Source organism: Dysidea avara, chromosome 5 (genome assembly GCF_963678975.1).
Source record: "Dysidea avara chromosome 5, odDysAvar1.4, whole genome shotgun sequence".
NCBI lineage: Eukaryota > Metazoa > Porifera > Demospongiae > Dictyoceratida > Dysideidae > Dysidea > Dysidea avara.
This window is the reverse complement of record NC_089276.1, coordinates 23,955,022-23,980,049: the sequence shown is the minus strand read 5'-3', so window position 1 is coordinate 23,980,049 and position 25,028 is coordinate 23,955,022. Positions and strand designations below refer to the sequence as shown.

Below are 25,028 nucleotides of genomic sequence, written 5' to 3'. Positions count from 1 at the left end.
ATATTTCAGAAACAATACTATATAGATGCATCATATAACAATTCTGTGAATGTTATTGGATAGATCCACTAGGGACAACAATTCTGTGAATGCTATCCCACTAGGGACCTGTGAGAAGGCTTAAAGTCTGTGAATACAGGGAGTCAGAAACATGTAAGAAGAATGCAGAAAAAATCCCAGACAATAAAATGAAGTAGAGATCCAAAGCAGGGGTGTCAGAGTAAAAGTGAAAATGGTAAGGCTCGGTCTGGGGGGTTTATGGACATTCTCCCCAGGAAATTGCACATTTTGAGATGCAATGCTGTGTGCAAGGTGCTAGTTAGCTATGTAGCTACCTGACAAATGTACATTTTATGTTCAATGATAAAACTGGACACTGCACCTCCATATTATAATACTGTTTAACACTTAAACCTTGCCATTTGAATTTATCAATTAAGAGATACACTGTAAGGAATGTTTTAAAAGTAGCTACAAAGAGAAACAAAGCCAAAGCTAAACATAACGATAATTATTTTTAGAGGTGATAAAACAGACAAAGTTGACATGAAGCTGCTCTGAGTGAAAGAGACTCCTGTCACAGGTTAGATAATTGTTGTTTCTAATAAATGCTAAGCATTGCATGCTCACTACTTTCAGTTTTAGCTTAATTTCATGAAGTTTGAAAGTTTTTTCTTTTATTTCAGCAAACAATTGACGAGGCACTGGCCTCACTGGTCACACCTACTGCGACACCCTTGCTTGAAAGTAACAAAACAATTGACATGAGCATACATACAGTAGATACATAGCCAATACATGAAAAACTTTCTCTTTGGGTTGTAGTTATAACTCCGTAGTAGTTTGGTTATCTTTAAACATAGGTGGCCAAATTAATATACACTAAGAATTAAAAGAACTACTTAAGAAAGCAGCAACACAAATTGATGGTATACGTAGGTAAGAAATAAAAAGTGTAACAGTGAGATTCATGTTTCTTATTTGGAAGTGTTTATCAAATCTATACCAAGATCATTAAAACATAATTGGTATTATAGTTAGTTCAAGTTCATCTGAGTGCCAATCAAACATAGTCATCAAAGAGGTGAACATGTGTTCACTCCCAATGGTTTTGTATTGCTACTTGTTGGCTGCCACCTTTGATTTTACAACTTTTTCTTTCACTCTGACTGCTGGGCCATGCTCTTTTTCACAGCTTGGCTGTTTTGGTATAAATATCACTTCTTTTTGTTATCACTTTACTTGTCTTACAGGAATCAGAAAGAGTTAAGAATATTTTGTAGTCTATAAGTTTTGTTGCTTATATTTTATTTTTTAAAATTCAAACTGTCAGGACTAAATGTTATAGTTATTAGTGTAACTCGATGCACAACAGGGTGGCTTGTTACACATGTAAGTAGCTGAAGGGTCCAAAAAAAGACTTGCTGTGTAGCTGAATTCTCTACTGGATGAATTGTAATGTATGTAGCTGAACTTTGCACAAGGTGAGTTTTAACTTGGCTGAAGTCTCTTCAGGGTGACTTGTAAGGCAGCTGAACTTTTTATAGGGTGACTTGTAACTTAGCTGAACTCTCTTTAGGATGACTTGTAACACAACTGAACTTTAATGTAGTGCACAAGCATCACACCTACTTACCTTATCTTCTTGTGCGCTGCTTCAACTTCACTGAGCACGACACCACTATCCATGATTGTGGTGGGTTTGGTAGATGTGCCGGAGTTTTGCCTGCCGGGGGAGTTGGTAAACCTTGATACTAGTTCTGAGCCTAGCGATTAGGTGTTAGGTTACTTATGACGTCCATTGGTTAACCTGAGCACCCCAAACGACCACTAAATAGCTTGGGTGAGTAGGCCACAGAAAGGCAGCTTGGGCTGTCTTTTCACCCAAGCAGAAGATGAGTAGTAAGGAATTATAAAATGGGGAGCATAGTAGTATATGTTAGCATACAGTTGCATAAACAAATGTGCTTTAGCTGTCATGTGAGTTAAGTTGCTTGGACATGGTAGCAAATTCATTAGGGGATATCCTGATATATCTTTGGTAGGCATCACTCCTCCATCTACCCAAGGCCTTGATCTGGAGGGGGGCTAACCCGGCTTGATTGGCTGAAGTAGCTGCGCCGATGCGAAAGCTATGTGTATTATACAGTTGAGGGGTCAAATTCAGGTTGCGTAGAATTCTTGCCAGTGCTGATGCAAAGAGATTTCTAGTGAGCATGGTACCATCTGGCCAAACAAACAGTGGTCCTTCCCGTTTTCCTCGTACAATGAGGTAGTCCACAATGGCACGAACTGGGCATGTGCCTCTGTTGCTTTTGGAGAGAAAAATGAATGCTCCTTCCCTGAAGAGATCAGTTTTGGATTGTTTGATGCGTAGCTATACTACTGTTGGCAAGCATCAGCTGTTTAATGTCAGGTTGGCAAGAGAGAGATGATAAGCTTTATCATAGCTGTGTTGGGATGGAACAGTGAACTCGCTTACACAGAGGAAGCCATAGAAGGCCACACAACAGGCTGCCCATAGCAATTTGTCCTGGTATGTTGAAGGCTGCTTTTTAAGATGGTGCTTGATTTTTTGCATTATCTTGAGAGTAATTGGAAGATGTTTTCTGGGCCGTCTAGTTTTGGAAGTTTCTTTGTGAATGCCTCTTAAGAGTTGCTGAACTCTAGGAGCGAAGTGAGAATCAAAGGCGTTGTGGTATCCCACTGTAACATGTGAATGCCAGACTGCTGCCAAGTACACTTTGATTGTGGCATAAGTTAAACCACGTGTAGCTAGGTGGGTAGCAAACAGTAGCAGTGTCTTTTCTGATGTAGGGATGCTGGGAAGGGAGGATTGCTGGCAGAATCTCATGTACTGTCTGGTACTTGCCTTGTAGGATCTTCGGGTAGCTGGGGCCGTACCATGGGAGTAGTACTTCTCATAGCTGTATACAGCTCTGGCGTTGTGACACCTATAATATGAGAAGGCAAGGGGGTCACATGAGGTGTAGATCTAAGCCAACGTACGTATGTATGTGTTTTGTGGACAAGAGGTGTTGAATGAATGTACGTCATTATGATGTGAGGCATGAAAGTGCTCGCATTATTTATCACATATTTCAATAAGTACAGTTAGTGCAAAATTACAATACATGGTAACCAAATAAAAGCTGGTTTAAACTACTTGCAACAAAGTGTTTCTGAAGAGTTTTCTGAATCGTGATGAAGTCCAATCTGGTCCAGATGGGGAAAGAATTTGTGTAATGTTGCTGGGATGGGTGCTGGTAATCTGGCAGCTCCTGGGTTTGCTAGGTGAAATAGAGACATCTGGTTTCGTGAAAGTTGATCAGCTGCGGTGTTGGTGACGCCCAGGACGTGTGTGGCTGTCAAAGCTATGTCATAATGGGCTGTAAAGAACCAAAGGCTGCGAAGAAGGTGCATTACAAGTGTTTGCTTGGCTGTGCCTTTATTAATGGAGGTCAGCAGGCTGAGGTTGTCACACTGTAGTAAGATACTTTGTTTGACTAATAATGGACCCCACACAGCTACCATTATGACAACAGGAACAAGCTCCTTTGCCATGATATCTTGGTGCATCCATTCATCTGACCACCTAAGTTGAAGCCAACGGTGATTATAAACTGCACCACAACTCCATGATCCTGAAGCATCGGTCTGGATGGCAATTGGGGTGCTAGGCACCATGGTAGGATCGCGTAGGATACTTAAGCCATTCCAGTGGCATACAAATGTGTACCACCAGGCTAAGTCAGATCGAAACTGTCTGTTCAGCCGAGTATAAAAATGTAGTTTCTTGAGTTTAGCTGCAGTTGCATACATTCGGGCTGTAAAAATATGGCCACACCTCACCACTTTTGAGGCATGCTGAAGGTGGCCGAGTAGAGAAAGAATCTTTCGCTTAGTAGCCTTTTTTTTGCCAAGCCACTGTGAGAGCATTTCCTGTATTCTGGCTAATTTATCCTTTGGAAGTCTCATTTCCATTCGGGATGTGTCGATGGTGATTCCCAGGAAGGAAAGTGAAGTTGTAGGATCCTCGATTTTCTCTGATGCTAGAGGGATCCCAAGATAAGAACACAACTGGATGAAGGTGTCGAGGTCCTGCTGGCAGTCAGATGAGTGTGGTGGACCCATCAGAAGGAAATTATCAAGGTAGTGTAGCATGCATGAAACTCCATGTTGACCGGCGATCCAGGAGACTAAGTCTGCTAAAATGTTAAATAACTTAGGAGCGGAACGTAAGCCGAATGGTAAATATTTATCTATATACACTTGCCTATGCCACAGCATTCCCAGCAGGTGCCTATCAGCTGGGTGAACTGGAATGAGTCTAAAGGCACTTTTGATATCCACCTTAGACAAGAGGGTATTAGGCCCATACTTCAGAATCCTGTGAATTGCATCATCTATTGTGATGTATTTGAGACTGCAAAGGGGTTTTGGAATGAAATAGTTGACGCTGCAGCTAGATGGATGTGAAAGATCTACAATTAGGCGCCATTTGTTTGGCTGATGGCCTTTTGGAATTACTCCAAACCGGCTGATATGAACTCCCTGGCTGTGGGATGGTGGAAATGGTCCAGCTATTCTGCTATGCTCTAGTTCCACTTGAAGATATTCATCGACTACTAATGGTCGTGCCAAGGCTGAGGACATGTTTCTTTTAGCTGAACGCAGATGTACAATGGTAGTAAGACCTATTCTGAAGCCGTTAGTCAACCCCGTGATGAAGTACTGGACAAGATCTTGATTTGGATATGTCTTCAGGAAATGATGCCAGTTCTGTGCTTGGAGTGGCGTGGTAATGTGCTGGGCAGAGGGGGGAAGGATAGTGTGATTCGGGATATGAACAATGTGTTTCTTCCACAGTGGGAGCCAATCTTCATATGATTGTGGGTCTGTTAAAGGAGAATTATATAATTATATAAAGCTGAATTGTAAAACATGGTGTCTATATGATACAGTAATAGCATCAATGTATAAAGGAAAACAACAAATACATAATCTAATTTATTGCAAACATGTTCTATGATCTATGACACATTGTTAAATGTATAACAAAATTTTCCTGAGGTAAGCAGTTTTGTTTGTTTAGTTAATTACGTGAGGAGGAGGGTCTTGGACCACTATTTCCTGGGAAAAAGTGGCTGTATTGGTCTGCGAGGTAGAGTAGCCCGCTGAGGACAATTGATGGCTTTGTGGGCTACGCTAATGTTTCCTGGGTCTTGAGCACATATGTAGCATATGTGGTCGTATTTACAGTTGGGAGAGGTACAAGTTGATTCATTCCAGCGAAAACAGATCTTACGAGTTGTTTGGCTGGAGGTGCGTGGTTGATCAGGGCTAAGCTCACAATCGGCGGGACGGTGGGAAAGGCTGAAGCAGTAGCTGCACCTGGAGACTTTTGCATGACCTTTGAAGGCCAACGACCACAGGGTTGAATCATTAGTAGACCAGGTAATGTCGGGGCGTGATGCGGCCTGCTGACAAAATTTTCGGTCTTATCCAGCCCAACAGTCACCCTTGTATTCCATAGATGCCTCTATGATTAACGACTGGTAGCCCATGAGGTCTGCGATACGCTCGGGGTGCTTCCTTGCCACTACTGATACATATGTAGAGAAACACTGAAGCCATTCCAGGAAGGTAAGTGACCGTTTTTGGCGCTTGGTCCTGTGGGCATCTTTTTGTTTTTCGCCTAAACGTTCTGGTATAAGGTCTGCCATTTCTATGAATGCTCCTGACTCAACCCTTTTGGCTAACCATAGAGGGACTGGTGGGCGGCCGGCCCCGATGTTGACATAAGATGAAGCATCTATCCTCTTGTAGTGTTTGCTTGACATAGTCCCAACATGGCCCAGCTGCTCCGTGAGGTCCTCATCACTCTCTGCCGCTGCAATGAATGATGAAAGATGATGGAAGACAAGTCCATTTTTGATTTGCGCTACCATATAATATATATATATATATATATATATATGTGAAATCAGCACACTACTGTGCTTAATTAGTGGGGGGGGGGGGGGAATTCCAGGGGAAGTATGGAAATGTGTCGGGAACAGAAGTGGCTCTGCACTGGCAGGGGCCGTGAGACGGGGGGGTAGGGGTATGATCTTGGGAAAGCACGGGAATGTGAGTTGTGAGCATAAGTGGCACTGCACTGGCAGGTTGGTGGAGGGGTGGGGGAACCAATAACAGGCAAGGCTACTCATATAAAGACATGCATAAACGTAACATGCACAAATGCTTATGAATATTATACAAATATCTAGCTGAGTGACTAACACATATTGCGTGTTAAGTACAACGTCCTTACTAGAGAATTCCTCATTGGCTGAAGGATCCTCCCAAGAGACACTAGAATCTTCGTCTTCAGAGTAGATTTCCTCACCCGCGTCCTGAATCTGACGTCGATGGCGGCGTTTGTCCTGAGCTTCAATAAAGGCATCCACTATCCGTGGGATGTCCACTTCAGTTAAACTTCGTGATGGCTGGTGTTGCTTAGCAGGAGCGGCACAAGGCATTTGTTGCTGTTCGGAGTGATCGTTGTCGGGTTGTTGTTGGGTTGTTGCCTTGTGTTCTGAGCGTTAGCTCTAGTTCTAGTTGTAACACGACCGTTAGTTGCTCCCTCACCATACTATTACACTTACAACTACAACTTGGGTTGTGCCACACCAAGCGTGGGCTACTGTTAATGAAAACTTAAACCAACACTTACAACTACATACAGTGAACTTTTCAGTACCAATGTGGATACATACTGGAGAGTGGGGGCTTAGCCACAAGTAATAATAAACAGAAATAATAAATTTGAGACCGTCCAGCCCAGGACGACCTCGGGGAAAAACCTGATAGGCTTTTTTTTTTTTTTGCCTACCAGGAAAAACCTTAAAAGAGCTCCACTCTCGTGTGTGTGTGCACAAAACAACTACATTAACTACTACATAAATATGTAATGCTCCAGCTTCTAGTGGTGGCCGTTTCATCTGCAAAAATAGTTAAGGAGAGAACAATGCATGAACACATACATCTTAGTACTGGGAGGGTGGGAGGGGGTAGCCCACTTGTACTAACACGTGGCGTAGAGTGAACATTAACCCACAGACCTCACTTATAAACCATATCATCACGTGAGAAGGCTCACGTGACCCATAGTATTCATGCGGGAGCTTATTTTCTGTCTAATTCATTGCATTCAACCGACAGAAAATACACCTCCCTCACCATACTATTACACTTACAACTACAACTTGGGTTGTGCCACACCAAGCGTGGGCTACTGTTAATGAAAACTTAAACCAACACTAGGGTTACAAAGAAAGCATAACAAACTCACAAATTTTGAAGCAAGGAAACTTTGTCTTTATAAACCAAGCTGGATGGTGACAGATAGCCTCTTATCAATGGAATCTTCCACATAGCCATCCTTGGCGTTCTCAGATCTCCATCGACCATGCCTTTTAAATAGCCTGTCTGGCACACCTACATTGGCTGCTCTAGTAGCACCGCCAGCTCTTAAGCTATGTAAACCAAATTTAGCAGGGTCGAATCCCAACTGCCTAAGCTTCGTCTTAAAGAGATCTCTTAAACACGAATAACTAATACACCCTGACTCCCTCAGTTTATCACCAGACTTAGCCTTGCAGATTGGGCGGAATAAGAACCTTTTGTCTTGCTTCGCAATGCCAGTCCTCTCCATATACTCCTCTAATTTAGCAACTGGACAGGTAGATCTCCCGGTTCTGGTGATAAGAATCTCGTCGCCCTTCCTCAATTGGTCTGTCTTGCTATGAGGTATTCTAACCACCAGATAATCCTCTTCAAAAACCATGTCACAAGGTCTGATGTTGACCAGCTCACTGAATCGGAGAAAACCTGCGAATGATAATAAACATGCTGTAGCCAAACGGAGGTCAGATAAAGTTCCACTCCGTTGTGCGTCTTCTACCATTTTCGCAAGCATCTCTACTGTCAGCGGCTCCTTCTTGTTAACCGGCTTCGCCAGTGACCTCTGCAGGCCCTCTAGTGTTGCCCTTACAAACGGGGAAACTGTTGGTTAGACTAAACCAGCAGTCGAATGCACCCATGCTAGAGAATTGCAGGCTTCCTCCACAGCTGATTTGGAACCCACCCTGTCTGCCAGGTGCTGCAAGTAGAGAGCGACATGATGATCTTTTGCTGGGATTACTGAGATCTTATGCTGCAGCGCCCAGCTCTTCCATCTTCTAAAGGTAGAGAAGTATTTTTTCACCGTAGATTCTGCCCGGCTTCCTAAGATAGTTTGTGGAAGCCTTCTGGCCAGGTCTTGCAGCTCGGGATCCTGGATCTCTTTGAGTACTGTCCATGACCCATGCGTGAGGACCTCTAGAATCAGGGAAAATTATTATGCACCAATTAAATTTAACTAGACAATACTGAACACCTCTCACAAACCAGGGGGAATGTCCCTGGAGTATAGCCCATTGGATGCCTTGCTTCCTCTTACTAAGCTGTTGACAGCAGCTTCATCCCTCTGGCCAGGACTTTTCATCTCTACTCATTGGCTGAGACCATACTACGCCTAGCAGGTCATTACAGTAGCCCTTCTGGGCTCTCCGCTGTGGTAACTATAGGCCATACAATACCAGCTTCCACAACTGTGACCAACCTGGGGCTATACACCACCTTAATATACACCTTAGGGTCAAACACATCCGTCCTCTAGACTAAAGCTTCCCATTGGTCATATGGACCAGCCCTCTATGTAGACTGTGACCACTCACTTGGGTCATACATACCAGTCCTGGGCTGTGACCAACCTCCAGGTCATACATACCAGCCCTTTGGCCGTGGCCAACCTCCGGTTGTCATACCAGCCCTTTAGGCCAAGACCAACCTATGGTCGCACATACCAGCCCTTTAGACCGTGATCAACCTCTGGTCGTACATACCAGCCCTTTAGGCCGCGACCAACCTCCAGTTGTACAAAAACCAGCCCTTTAGGCTGTGACCAACCTCCTGGTCATAAGTCCAGCCCTTTAGGCTACACCACTCCTTTACTCTCCTTTACTAGTCCACTAGACTGGGACCAGAACTCTGGGTGAGAAAAACTCCCAGACCCCCAAACTGGGACTACTGGCTTAATTATTTATTCGTTTATTTTTATTTTATTTTTTATTTTTATTATTATTTTTTTATTTATTTATTTATTTTTTTTTTAATTTAAAAATTTTTATTTTAGTATCCATGCATAGGGATTCTCTTACCAGGAACAGCTCCCTTAGTGAAAAATAATTCTCAATGCCAGTACTGGAGTATTAGGGGTTCCCTTGAACAAGTTGCCCCCAGAGCGGCCCGACAAAAACAATGTCTCTAATTGGAGGAGCAGGCGTATCCCTTTTATAAACTTGGCAGGTGTAAACCGTCCGGGAAGAGCAGGGGCCAAAAGGGGGCTGACTTCCACTGAGGGACAACTAGAGTACCTTGTGCCTTGGTTGCCCTGGCATGCTGCAGCAATCGGGGGACCAGGTACAGAGGGGGGCACCACCAATTGTTTTCGGAGCTCCAATCAGACGTAAAGGTATCTACAGCCTCTACCCCTGGGGACCAATAACGGGAATCAAAACGTGGCAGTTGGGTATTACACCAGTCAGCAAACCGGTCTATTGTATGAGGACCCCATAGGGCGTCTAATTCCTTGAAAACTACCGGGTTCAACATCCAGTCATCAAAGTCCATCAACCTACTCAGGTAGTCTGCTATTTGGTTACTTTCCCTAGGGATCCATTCTGGTTCAATACGGACCCTGCTCCTTACCGAAATATTAAAGATTTCCAGGGCTTCTCTCTGTAATATTGGCTTTTTACTTCCATGCAAGATGATTCTTACCACATTTTTGGTAATCGGTGAACCAGCGAACCCTTTCATTTTGAAGTTGTGACTCAAAGGACATTAGAACCATTCTAACTGCTCTGAGCTCTCGCCACGTAGAGCTCTGACGAGATTCTTCCAGATCCCACTGGCCAGTGGCAATTTGACCCCCATGCTCAACAGCATACCCACCATAACCTGTGTCACTGGCATCTGAATAAACTACTCTCACTGCTGATGGTTTAGGCCAAAGATTCTGCCCATTGAGCTGCTTGACTTGGGCAAGCCAAAATTCTAGCTCCTGTTTAGCCTTGTCAGACAGCTGTAATTGCATACACCATGAACCTCTAGAGTTCAGAATTGTGTAAAGGCTACGTGTCATCAATCGGGTAACTGGGCCCAGGGCCAGTGACATTGAGATAATCCTGCCCACCACTCCTGCTAGTACTTTAGCTGGGACAAACGTTTTCCCTAAGAGGGACTGTAGTAGTTCACACAAGCAAGCCAATTTACCATCTGGGACTGTTAGCTGTCCTAGCCCAAGGTCGATCTCGAAGCCTAGCCAAGTAAGCTTTCTAACTGGTTGCCATTGGGATTTGGATTCATTTACGATAAGGCCAGCTTTAGCCAGGTCCTGTTGTACTTACCTGCTTGCTTGGGCGGCCAACTCTAAACCATTTACTGCTAGTATTCCATCATCCAGGTACAGGATCACCCTCAGACCTTGCCCCCTCCAAAACCGGACCAGTGGCCTTAACAATTTTGTGAAGGCATAGCAAGCAGTAGCCAACCCGAAAGGCAGGACAGTAAAAACGAAATACCTGGGGATCCGGTTAACCGGCCATGAAAAACCTAAGTAGGTCTGATGAGCCCCAAATATGTCCAGGTGATGGTACCCAGATTTCAGATCAAATTTGATTAAGTAATCATCCTTCTCAAACATAAGCGTAGCAATACGCAGGTCCTCATTTTTAAAGTGGTCTTTCCGCAAGAACTGATTTAGGTGCCTAAGATTAAGCACTAGCCTTAGCTTGCCCTCACGGTTGGCCACCACAGACAGGGGACTACACACTATGGGTCTTTGCTCAGTTTCTCATATGCATCTGTATTTTAACAGCTCTTGGACACTATCATCAACAAAAGTTTGGTTATCTATTGCCGATTTGTGGTTACACTTGTTCAGAGGGGATGGCGTATATTTTAGCGGTAACTTATACCCGTTTTGTATCCAGTCGATGACTGGGCTAGGGGCATGGAGGACCCCCTCCAAAATTCCAGATTTCTTTTCAGCCTACCCTGGACATCTACAATTTGGGCAGGGGTACTACACTCTTCATGTTCCCAACATTTGCCGAGCTCAAGTGCGACCTGACTGAGTAGGGTATCTGGATCTATGTTATTCCCTACTACACAATCTGTTGCTACCTTAACAAGGTCATTTACTGACAAGGGCCTGTTTTTGCCAGCTTTGTCAGAAACATCACCATTTAGGTTTGGTGGCTTATCAGCACATTCTCTTCGAGGAGACTTTTGACCTTCACACCCTATCTTGTGACCCTCAGTTAAAAGGTTTACCTCAGCAATTTGCTTATCTGGGTCATCAACACATTTGGGTGCACTACTGTTGGTACCTGGTACTGGCCTTGGTACGCTGCCATCAGCTGGCACACTTACATCACCATACACATTACGACCTGCCAGATCCAACCCACTTACTACAGGCTGGCTCAAAGGATACGGGTGCTGTTTACCCTTAGGGCAAGAGGCTGCCAGGTGTCCCCATCCTGCACAATTATAGCAGGGTCCAATCAGCCTCGTCCTGTTGCCAGACAACTTCGTCCCTGCTCCTCCACTGCTGGTCTGCCCTGCCATGGCCCCTTCTTGTCTGGGCTTCCTCTTAAAGACTGTTGCTGCCTTCTTCTTCTTAGCATCTCGCTCCTTGCGAGCTTTGTATAACTTCTTCTCGTCGTCCGAGTCAGAAGCAAGCTCATCGGCAATGTACTCTTCGACGACGCCCCGATCAGAGCGGTCGGCGATCCTGATGTGCTTCTGCCTCACACGAATGGCCTCCTTACCCTGGTCCAACTCTGCAATGGCGCGTTTAACAGTTGTCTTGGTCGCTTCGTCCGGGGTAGGGATGTGATCCAAGTGTCGCTTGGCGGCGTCGATTCGGTCGTCCACCGTTTCATTAAAAGTGAACTGGGCCTCATTTCCCTTCTTCTTAAACTGGTACGGCCTTTTGCCCAGCTTTGTCATCACTTCCTGGGAGCAACTGGCTTGATTGGCGGCGACTTCCTCTTGGAGCTGATTAAGCTGGGACGAGAACTTCGCTTCCAGATTGGCGCTCGATGATTCGATGCGGTCCAGCAGCTTCTTAAATTGATCATCGTCCATAGTCGCAGCGAGTAACAGGTAGCCCACTTGTACTAACACGTGGCGTAGAGTGAACACTAACCCACAGACCTCACTTATAAACCATATCATCACGTGAGAAGGCTCACGTGACCCATAGTATTCATGCGGGAGCTTATTTTCTGTCTAATTCATTGCATTCAACCGACAGAAAATACACTTTCCTTGGGGTTCTTCCTTGGCCGTTTACTGGTAGGTTCATCCGCTTCTCTTGTCCTCTTTTGGCTAATGGAACGATTCTGTTGTCGAGTCTGATGTAATCTGCGGGGTGGTGCTCCGTCGCCCTTATCTTGATTTGGGGGTTTCTGGCGTATCCCTTTTCCGTGTGTAGTAGACGTGTTGGCGATTTTCCTTGGCATCTTAAGACTTGAGTGCTGTCTAGTGACCTTTGGCGTGTCCCTCGTGTTGACTACAGCACATGCATGATTATTCCAATAAGAGCCCACTAACTCTGCAAGTGCTCACGTGCATGCTCCATTAACTAGGTTTAAATCAACAGATTTAAACTCTTATTTAATTCTACAGGCATGTGACTTCCATTGGTATGATACGCTTGATTTGTTATATTGAGTGACATCTATAGTCTGGGTTTTATTTATTTGAGTGTAGTCACAAAATTTTGACTAATCATTAATTTAAAAATAAAGCTATGTTCTGGTATAAAGCATCCCTAAATAATTGTTTGGGCAATGTGTGCACTATGTGTCAGCCATTGACCACACCACAGAACAAGATTGCTCCTTGACACAAGGTTAGTAATTTATATTTGTAAGTACATTACTCATTACTTAATAACTTTCTGTCTTTCTAATGGAAGTTAGCAGGCTTACAAAAATACAAAAAATCAATTGCAATTTTACAATTGAGTCCCACAAGTTTTAGCATACTAACATTGTGTATTGTAATGTAATGACGTATTAATAACATTTTGAGTGTTACATAATTATTACCCCACACTTTTAAAACCCTGATCAATCATCAGATGTTAGTATGTAAATCAAACCAGGCGAGTGTTGGATATACGTAGTTTATTTCAACTATTAGGTGAGTGTGCCCAAGTGGTATATATCATTACTGCTTGGATATACACCCTCAGTCTTTGGGCCTGTGGCCCTCAGGCTTTGGGTGTATATATCTGTGAATCACTCACAGCTATGGTATATAACTACTGAACAACATTTACACCCACATACATATAGTACCAGTAGCAGTCAAATCAGCATTAACCACTTCTACAGTAACGATGATTCTTGATGGACCACTGAGAATTAATACAGGTTGTACTGGTCCATTATCTTCATCAATACTGTATGTTGAACTATCAAAACTGACCACAACAGCTACGGAAAAGCACCATAGCACTTTTGTAAACACGCACAATTATAATAGTATGTAAGTTCTTTAACTGCACACAAACACTTTAAATAAAGTTACAAATTTATACAATAAATGTATGCACAACATACATACGTACATAAAATGATGATAATTATGTTTCTGTTTACAAAATTTCCACTGAGGCAAACAAACTAAAATTTTGAAACAATCAAGACATTAGGTAGTGCACATGGTGCAGTCAAGAAAGGCAGTGCACTACACCATGTAAGAGTGAGTGAAAATGTCCTTTCCATGTAAAAATGGAAACTGATTCTATGTGTAGGAAGAAATAAAACACCCAAACATAGTTCTGCGGTCTCTTATCCAAACTAGATTACTTTCACAGTGTACTAAAGTTCAATGAAATTCCCCTAGCTATTTCCAAAAGATAATTATGTAATTAAAGTCTCATAATTCCTTTTTTGTTAAATGTAATTAACATGCAAAGCTCCCCTTCCCGCCCCCCATAGGGAGCTAAGTGTGAAACTGGCCTGCTTGCTCATATACCACCCAACCGCCCCCGAGCTCTTAATGCACGTATGCTGGGCTCCTTGCACCTGACCCTAAAGAAGGGAAATGGGATCTTTGTTCTCCATCACAAACTCATGCACATTTTCATCTGCTTAACCATACCTACCATACATTTTATTTGTGTATTTGCATGGCTAAATAATTAATAATTACCAGCATGCTCTCTCATACTCAGGTGATATTGTCTGGTGTTTGCTAGCCTGCTATGCTAACTTTGGAGTGACAAAGTGCAACTGAGGAATCATTGGGCAGAATTGCTTAATTTATTTGGCTGTGCAGTTGATGACATGTGTTATGGATTATACAGTAAAATTCAATTAATTTTATTGTTTAGCAAGCAGCAGCAGGAACCCACATGTGTACAACAGCATATACGGGATAGGTAAAACAGACACGCAGAGCAATGATAGCAGCTGTGGTAGGAACCCACAAGTGTACAACAGCTATGTGGGATAGGTAAAGCAATGATGCAAAGCAATAGTTACAGCAATAGCAGCAGCAGCAATGGGAGTCCACATGTGCACAACAGCCTTGTGGGATAGGTAACACAGCAATCATAGCAGCAGTAGCAGCAGCAGTAGCAGCAGCAGTAGCAGCAGCAGTAGCAGCAGCAGTAGCAGCAGCAGTAGCAGCAGCAGTAGCAGCAGCAGTAGCAGCAGCAGTAGCAGCAGCAGTAGCAGCAGCAGTAGCAGCAGCAGTAGCAGCAGCAGTAGCAGCAGCAGCAGCAGTAGCAGCAGCAGCAGCAGTAGCAGTAGCAGCAGCAGTAGCAGCAGCAGTAGCAGCAGCAGTAGCAGCAGCAGTAGCAGCAGCAGTAGCAGCAGCAGTAGCAGCAGCAGTAGCAGCAGCAGCAGCAGTAGCAGCAGCAGTAGCAGCAGCAGCAATGGGAACCCACATGTGTACAACAGCTATGTGGAGTAGGCAATAACAGCAGCAACAATGGGAACCCGCATGTGTACAACAGCTATGTGGGATAGGCAATGAGGCAATGGTAGCAGTAATGATAGCAGCAGCAGCAATGGTAGCAGCAGCAGTAATGATAGCAGCAGCAGCAATAATAGCAGCAGCAGCAACGATAGCAGCAGCAGCAACGATAGCAGCAGCAGCAACGATAGCAGCAGCAGCAACGATAGCAGCAGCAGCAACGATAGCAGCAGCAGCAACGATAGCAGCAGCAGCAACGATAGCAGCAGCAGCAACGATAGCAGCAGCAGCAACGATAGCAGCAGCAGCAACGATAGCAGCAGCAGCAACAACGATAGCAGCAGCAGCAACGATAGCAGCAGCAGCAACAATAGCAGCAGCAGCAACGATAGCAGCAGCAGCAGCGATAGCAGCAGCAGCAGCGGCAGCAGCAGCAGCAGCAGCGGCAGCAGCAGCAGCAGCAGCGGCAGCAGCAGCAGCAGCAGCGGCAGCAGCAGCAGCAGCAGCGGCAGCAGCAGCAGCAGCCGCAGCGGCAGCAGCAGCAGCAGCAGCAGCGGCAGCAGCAACGGCAGCAGCAGCAGCAGCAGCAGCGGCAGCAGCAGCAGCGGCAGCAGCAGCAGCGGCAGCAGCAGCAGCAGCAGCAGCAGCAGCAACAGTGATAGCAGTAGCATATCCGCAACAGTGATAACAGCAGCAGGAGTAACAAGCCATAGTTAAGCCTTGTGATTTGTAACCCTGGCCAGGTTTAATATTATTTGGCAACTGCCAGAAAAGGATTAACAGCACTAGTAGCATCAACAGCAGCAACATAGTAAAACAATTATGTTAATGGGTGTTTAGGCAACCACAAACCGGACCCTTAGCAAATAGTGATACTTTGTGCTATCCATCCAGAAATGGCTGCTGGTTGGCCACCATAGGGTTGCATGCATGTGATGTGTCTGGGTGGGCAAGCATGTGCGGCATAAAAGTAGGAGACATAAATACAGAACAAGAACAATAACACTACGTGGCTACAGTGTTACTTGACACATAAAACTTAGCTGTTTTAGTATTGAAGCACAAACTGCCTTCCCGCTCCCACAGTTGCCGCTCCTCATGGCGTTCTTCAAGCCAGCCACAACTCACGTGAGCCAATGAATCCTCCAAACCGTTTAATGATTACAATTAGTCCCTGCATGGGTGTGCGCATGTTCTATTAATGCCATAACCAACCTTTTGTTAACTTCAATTTATTGTTGAGCAATAAATTACATTGCAAATGTGAATTGAGACCTTGGCTGTCTTCCTTTATCTGGTTCACCTGGCTTGCATACTCTTAACTACTATATAACAGTATTGTGTATCTCCTGCAAGTTGTGTATGCATATAGTGTGTACCCATCACTGTGCCATTGCCACACTGCATTTAGCTACCGGTGACCTCTGGTTGATACTGTGCTGTATATTGGCTACATAGCTGAATAATTGTCATCTCTGGTGATGTTGCAATAATGTATTGTTGCATACGATACTGCAATAATGAATAGTTCTGTTTTGTATGCATATATACTGTGTACACATCACTGTGCCATTGCCACACCAATGATGTATGTACTGATACTTAGCTGCTGGTGGCCTCTAGTTACAATGCCACTATTGTGTTATATCTGTCACTATTGTGCCATATTAAGTTGATTTGGGATCATAATTATTTTGATCATGCCTTCACCACCTAGTCATGTGCATAGCCTCACCAGGGGGTTGTTGCAATGATGTATGTACTTGGTTGTATGTGACCTGGTCCTAGCAATAATAATAATAATAATAATATATAGAATGCACATTTTTTCTGAGCACTTCACATAGAATATTTTAGAATTTCCATGGATAGATCAATGAAATTACATTCTGGTGTTGAACTTCCATTTATAAGGTAGAAATTATGTGAGGTGAACAATTGACAGCAGTGGTAGAGTGGTAAAGGGTTTAGGCATATAGAACCCAGAACAAGATTTTTTCCATGTTTTTGTGCACATTATATTTTTAAAATTTCTCAGTGACTGTTCTATTAGAGTATCTGAATCATGCTTGCAACTACTGGCTCCCCATACTATTGCAGTTGTTTTATTTTGTGGAGTCATAATATATTGTGATAAAATTAATCTAATCAAAAACAGCCAAGCTGTAAAAAAAGGTGCGGCCCCTAAAAGGCCAAGGTGAAAAAGATGTGAAATCCAAGGTGGCGGCCAAGGAATGGCTGTGATGGTAGGTTAATGGTAAAAATTTTAATAACGACATTTCAGGTGAATTTTGTGCCAAGACCAAGCGGCACCAAATTCACCTGAATTGTCATTATTAAAAATTTTTACCATTAACCTACCATCACAGCCATTTCTTGGCCGCCACCTTGGATTTCACATCTTTTTTACATTGGCCTTTTTAGGGGCCGCACCTTTTTTTACAGCTTGGCTGTTTTTGATTAGATATCACTTCTTTTTGTATTTGTATACCCCAAAGCTGGCCATAGGCTGGCTTTGGGGCTTTTCTAACCTATCCTATTTCTTTACCACAGGAAGAATAAAAAGACAGAGCAGATTTTTAATACTTCAACTGTTATTGATTTTATCAGTAATTATATAAATAATTATATTTATTACATGTCTATTATTCCCTCCTGGATAACTTGTTCGCAGCTGATCTTTCTACTAAGGGACTTGAAATGTAGCTAAACTCTCTACAGGTTGATTTGTTTATAGCTGCACTCTCTACAGGGTGATTTGTTTGCATCTGAACTCTCTACAGGGTGATTTGTTTGTAGAAGAACTCTCTACAGGATAGTTTCTTTGTCACTGAACTCTCTACAGAGTGGGTTCTTTGTAGCTGAACTCTCTACAAGATCACTTCTTCTAGCTGATCTGTCTATAGGGTGACCTGAACTCTCTACAAGATCACTTCTTCTAGCTGATCTGTCTATAGGGTGACCTGAACTCTCTGTAGGGTGACTTTTATCTAGCTGAACACTCTACAGGATGATTTGTTTGTAGCTGAACTCTCTACAGGGTAATTTATTTGCAGCTGAACTCTATGCAGGATGATTTGTTTGTAGCTGAACTCTCTACAGGATGGTTTCTTTGTAGCTGAACTCTCTACAAGGTGACTTGCTTCTAGCTGATCTCTCTACAGGGTGACTTGTATAGCTGAACTCTCTACAGGGTGATCTGTTCATAGCTGAACTCTCTGGGTGATTTGTTTGTAGCGGAACTCTATACAGGATGGTTTCTTTGTAGCTGGTCTCTGCAAGGTGACTTGTTTCTAGCTGATCTCTCTACAAGGTAACTTCTCCTACTACAGGGTGACTTGTATCTATAGCTGAACTATCTACAGGATGATGATCTGTTTGTAGCTGAAATCTCTACAGGGTGATTTGTTTGTAGCTGAATTCTCTACAGGATGACTTGTTTCTATATATAGCTGATCTCTGTATAGGGTAACTAGTTTCTAGTTGAACTCTCTACAGAGTGGGTTCTTTGTTGCTGAACTCTCTACAAGGTGACTTCTTCTAGCTGACCTCTCTATAGGGTAACCTGATGTCTCTGCAGGGTGACTGTTATCATGCTGAACACTCTACAGGGTGATTTGTTTGTATCAAAGCTATCTATAGGGTGATTTTTTTTATACCTGAACTTTCTATAGGGTGATTTGTTTATAGCTGAACTCTCTACAGGGTGATCTGATCTCTCTACAGGGGGTGATTTGTTTGTAACTGATATCTCTACGGGTAGATTTGTTTGTAAGTGAACTTTCTACAAGGTGATTTGTTTGTAGCTGATTTCTCTACAGGGTAATTTGTTTGTAGCTTATTTCTCTACAAGGTGATTTGCTTGTAGCTGAACTCTCTACAGGGTGATGTGTTTCTAGCTGATCTCTCTACAGGGTGATTTTTTTTGTAGCTGAATTCTCTACAGGGTGATTTGTTTGTAGCTGATCTCTCTACAGAGTGATTTAGGTTGTAGCTGTTCTCTCTACAGTGGGTGATTTGTTTGTAACTGAAATCTATACAGGTTGATTTGTTTGTAGCTGAAGTCTCTACAAGGTGTTTTGTTTGTAGCCGATCTCTCTACAGGGTAATTTGTTTGTAGCTGAACTCACTGCAAGGTGCCGGATTTGTTTGTAGCTGATCTCTCTACAGGGTGTTTTGCTTGTAACCAAATTCCCTATATTGTGTGTAGTGTCTATATAGCTGATCTCTCTACAGGTTGATTTGTTTGTAGCTGAACTCTCTACAGGGTGATTTATTTGTAGCTGTTCTCTCTACAGGGTGATTGTTTGTAGCTGATCTCTCTACAGGGTGATTTGTTTGCAGCTGAACTCCCTACAGGGTGATTTGTTTGTAGCGGAACTCTCTACAGGGTGATTTGTTTGTAGCTAAACTCTCTACAGGATGGTTTCTTTGTAGCTGAACTCTCTACAGGATGGTTTCTTTGTAGCTGAACTCTCTACAGAGTGATTTTTTTGTAGCTGAACTCTATATAGGGTGATTTGTATGTACCTGAACTTTCTACAGGGTGATTTGTTTATAGCTGAACACTCTGCAGGGTGATTTGTTTGTAGTTGATCTCTCTACAGGGTTTCTTTGCAGCTGAGATCTCTACAGGGCAACTTCTTCTAACTGAGCTCTCTCTTGTTTCTAGCTGTTCTCTCTACAGAGTAACTTGTTTGTATAGCTGAACTCTTTACATGTGGTTTTTTGGTTGCTGAACTCTCTACACTGTGACTTGTTTGTAGCAAAATTCTCTACAGAGTGACTTGTATGTAGCTGAATTCTCTACAGAGTGACTTACTTGTAGCTGAACATTGTATAAACTATAAAGTGACTTGTCTGTAGCTGAAATCTCTACAGGGTTACTTGTTTGCAGCTGGTCTCTATAGGTTAACTTGTTTGTATAGATGAACTCTCTACAGGGTAGTTTCTTTGTAGCTGAACTCTCTCCACAGTGACTTGTTTGTAGCTGAACTCTCTAGAGAGTATAGCCGAACTCTCCACAGGGTGCATGACTTGTTTATAGCTGAACTCTCTTCAGTGTGACTTGTAATGTTCTGATTCTTCTGAATCACTACAGTGATATATCTGTAGCTGAACTCTCTATAGGGTGACTTGCTTCTTGCTGAACTGTCTATAAGATTAACTGTTTGCAACTGAACTCCCTACAGAATAACTTGCAATGTAATAGAATTCTATAATGGAGTAAATAAATTAGCTGAATGCTTTATTAGGGTGACTGTTCTATTAGAGTATCTCGATCTCGCATATGTTACACGTAGTTGGCTTTGGAACCATAACTCAGTGGTTTGTAATCCGATTCTTCTGTACTACTGCAAGGACTTTCTATGATGATTATTCCAGCTACACACCGATTTTCAGCTCACTGCTCTAAGCGGTTTGCCTAGTAGGCATGAAAACTAATAATTTTTTTATTCATAAAAATCGATCGCGTAATTGTGACACAGGTTGGGTTTTGTGTCATATCTCGATGGCCTTTAACTGGATTCCTTTCAAACCACACAAAGGCACTCCTACGATAGTTACTCCATCTACATAGCAATTTTCAGCTCATTCCTTCAAGTGGTTCACTCTGTGGGCGTGACAGACCTTCGACCTTATTTTACGCAAATAATCGGTCATAACTCCGTGAATGTTCATCGGATTCTTACCAAACTTAGTACTGAGATCCGCCTTAATGAGCCTTTTAAGTGTGCCAAATTTCAGCCCGATTGGAGCACGAATTCGTGTTTTATGGCGGATTTTGCAAAGTGTGCGAAAAGAAGTAGAAGAAAGAAACGAAGAAAAAAACCCAAACTTTGGCCGATCATATCTCGGAAATGGATAGAGCGAGTTTCTTCAAAGTTGGAATGTGGATTCCCCTACCTAGTCGGTACTTCTGTAGCAACTTTGGTTTCAATCGGATAAGGAATCACGGAGCTACAAAGGTGTGAAAATCGCGTTTACTTTCTTCCTATAAATATACTCACAGTGTGGCGCGCCGGCTTCTTGGGCCGCACGACACACTACCGTGTGTCTTGATATAATATTGGTATCATTGTGTTGTAAAGAATTTCTATTGTATAATGGTGGGTGGTTTGTATGAAAGTCTATGATGCTTTGTGAAGGGTGATGCTCACTTTTCGTAAACAAGTTTCACTGAAGGGATTACACTTTGAAGATGTGCATGAGAAATGCACTAATCATGTCAATCATCCTTTCATACTGAGTAATGAGTATCCTAACAGCTGGTTATGGGTATATCTTACATAAAACAGCTTGGCTATGGCCTGCATGATTATTTCATTGCTGTAGTGAGTGGAGGTATACTGACATACCATTAGGGAGAGGAAGTTTCCATAACACAGAGTTAGGATATTACTGTGTACTACTGTACTCTAAATGATGCACATTTTCAGTAGCATTACACAGTTAGGTGGTTAACTCATTGGAGTGATCCGAGTGATTGGAGTGATCTGAGTGACCTGAGTGATTGGAGTGACCTGAGTGATTGGAGTGATCTGAGTGATCAGAGTGATTGGAGTGATCTGAGTGATTGAAGTGATCTGAGTGATCTGAGTGATTGGAGTGATCTGAGTGATTGGAGTGATCTGAGTGATTGAAGTGATCTGAGTGATTGGAGTGATCTGAGTGATTGGAGTGATCTGAGTGATTGGAGTGATCTGAGTGATTGAAGTGATCTGAGTGATCTGAGTGATTAGAGTGATCTGAGTGATTGAAGTGATCTGAGTGATCTGAGTGATTGGAGTGATCTGAGTGATTGGAGTGATCTGAGTGATCTGAGTGATTGAAGTGATTGGAGTGATCTGAGTGATTGGAGTGATCTGAGTGATTGGAGTGATCTGAGTGATTGAAGTGATTGGAGTGATTGGAGTGATCCGAGTGATCTGAGTGATCTGAGTGATTGGAGTGATCTGAGTGATTGGAGTGATCTGAGTGATTGGAGTGACCTGAGTGATTGAAGTGATCTGAGTGATTGGAGTGATCTGAGTGATTGAAGTGATCTGAGTGATCTGAGTGATTGGAGTGATCTGAGTGACTGAAGTGATTGGAGTGATCTGAGTGATTGGAGTGATCTGAGTGATTGGAGTGATCTGAGTGATTGAAGTGATCTGAGTGATTGGAGTGATATGAGTGATCTGAGTGATCGGAGTGATCTGAGTGATCAGAGTGATCGGAGTGATCGGAGTGATCAGAGTGATTGGAGTGATCTGAGTGATTGGAGTGATCTGAGTGATTGAAGTGATCTGAGTGATTGGAGTGATCTGAGTGATTGGAGTGATCTGAGTGATTGGAGTGATCTGAGTGATTGGAGTGACTTCATGGGTGGAAGAACAACATCCCAATGGGATGAATATAAATCCAAGTATTATTGCCATATTTCAAATCTTATTTTTACATAATTTAGTCCATGATGAATGTCAAATTTTGTGCATGGTGAAGTCACAATGATGACATCATAATGCAAAATTTTAATTAAGCTGCATTTTTATAATACCAACAGTAGTGGATACACAATTAAACTTCAGCAGAATGCAGTCCTATTTGCACTAGAACCATTGCTGAGTAAAGTCTGAACAGACCTTACCAAGATGGAGGCATACAGAGAAATCTTGAAAGTCAATCGACCAATCGACCAATACCACGGTGTGCAGGAATGGCCGCAGTACCTAAGGAGTCTGGAGCTATCAGAATTTGTGTGGACTTTAAGCTTCTAAAGCACAATGCATTCTGAGAAGTTCACCCACTGCTGAAAGTTGATAACACCCTGGCCAACTCACTGGTGCTACCAACTCATTGCAAATTTTAGGGTTTTGGCAATATTCCTTTATGCGCTGTTTGGGCACTTTTGCTTTAACAAGTTGTCCTTCAGAATTTCTAGCACCAAGAAGTGTATCAGTGACATCTTGAATGGCCTTGATGGTGCCATCTGCCAGATGGATGATGTTTTACTATTTGGTGCCAACAAAGCAGAACATGACAAGAGGTTGGCCAAGGTGCTGAAACAAATTGCTACTGCAGGAATTACCCTCAAATGCCTAATTGGCCAAGAAATTTCTTGGTCACATTACTGACAAATACGACATCACTGCAGACCTACCAACTTAACTGCTTTCAGTGGGAATAGCTTGTGAAGATTTGGGCACATTCGTCAATAAATCTAAGCAGTGTGCAATCACTTGTTACAACTCAGACATCAGTGGTTCCATATTGTATTGTTATAAATAATTAATGTGTACAAATCAAGTATAATCACATGAACTAATTCTATTTAATGTTTCAGTTTCTATATAATGTCCACCACCATATCTCCCCTTCTTAAGTGTGATCATCTGGGGACCATTTTGTTAGTGGCTTAGAAACACAACCACTTTTAGTTACTTGGCAGTTAATTAGTATGAACATCATTCACTATCACCTGAATTGTCAGGCAAGTGATGTAAGCGTACATGGTTACTTCAAATGATGCCAGTTGGAACAGAAACAGTGTAAGATCTGGGAGTTACTGGCTTGACAACTGTTCTGGTACTATTGTGGTCAAGTATCCATACTTGTTATCTGGCAAAAGAGGATCAAGCTCTTGAACAGCGCGGTGTTTGTCAAAATTATACTCTTCTGCTTCTTTCTCTGTTCTTCCTCCTTTGTTTTAATGGTACTGAAGGTATTAAATGAGCATTGGTGGCTGGTAATTCTGTGTGTAAATGATGACTCATCAACAGTTCTGTTGGGTTGTAACCATGGTATGTCAGTATAGCCATATATGGGTCATTAGCTTTCTTCAACAATTTCTTTACTGTTTGCACAACCTTTTCTGCCTCGCCATTTGATTGGGGAAATGTTGGACTTCTTGTTGTGTGCCAGAACCCATATTTATCAACAAACTGTATGAAATCTATTACCTCATATTAAGCCACATATGAGAATATTGTGGCCCGTTGTCTGACACGACTTCTTGGTAATATCATGCCTGGCAAAAATGGATTTGATATTTTGGATGACTGTGGATGATGATGTGTGTTGGAGAGTTTGGCTGTCTTGATGTATCTTTAAGTAAATTATAACTTTCTGCATGCCACAGTAAGGATGGGAATGTTGAAGGCATCAGTGTTTCTGGAGGTTGGTGTCTCTCTTTGCAACATTTGGTATAATTGTTCAGTACATCTGCCAGTTGACGACTTAACCCTAACCACCACACTGACTGTTGAGCTCTCTGACAACACTTCCGTATCCCTTGGTTGGCACTGTGTAATTGCTCAAGAATTTCTATTGTAAGGATACTGGGATGACGATTCTGCTTCCTCTGAGAAGGAGATTCACCACACTTGCTCACAGCTGATGAAGTTCTGCCAGGACGGTTGGCCAGATAAACATTTAGTTTCAGGCCCCATCAAGTCCTATGTGCACGTTGCTGGTGAACTGACAGTTCAGCACAAACAGAAGAAGTGTAAAGAAGAAGTTGAGCAGATGGCATCTTGTTGCTGAGCTTTTTTGGTGTTTCTGTGTTGCTGGAAGACCCTGTAAGATAGAATCAACATTAACATTAGTATCAGACACAAACTGTTCTACAATGATTGGTGAGGAAGCTGGAGCGTATGACAGTGAGTCTACTATCATCAAATCCTTGCCTGGAACATGAGCAATGCTCTAAGTGTACCTCATGAATCTCATTCTGTAATGTTGGATTCGTGGAGGTAGAGCATCTAGTTGTTTTGAACCTTCCAGAAGACTAACCAAGGGTTTATGGTCAGTTTATATATGAAACATAGTGCCAGTGAGATAGTTATTAAAATGTTCACAAGCCAAAGTCACTGCTAAAAATTTTTTCGATAGATGTGTATTGTTCTTCTGTGGTTGAGAGAGTTCTTGACGCATATGCCACTGTCGGTAGTTCTATC

At 42.8% G+C, this 25,028-nt stretch overlaps 1 protein-coding gene across 1 annotated transcript in view; it reads right to left on the bottom strand.

Moving 5' to 3' along the window:
* The window catches only part of LOC136255131 (uncharacterized), a 162,657-nt gene that overhangs the window by 46,348 nt on the left and 91,281 nt on the right, over positions 1-25,028 (bottom strand). Inside the window, exon 27 of the mRNA XM_066047851.1 lies at positions 13,464-13,601. Within this exon, the coding sequence (XP_065903923.1) occupies positions 13,464-13,601 (138 nt within the window). The remainder of the gene's footprint in view (positions 1-13,463; positions 13,602-25,028) is intronic.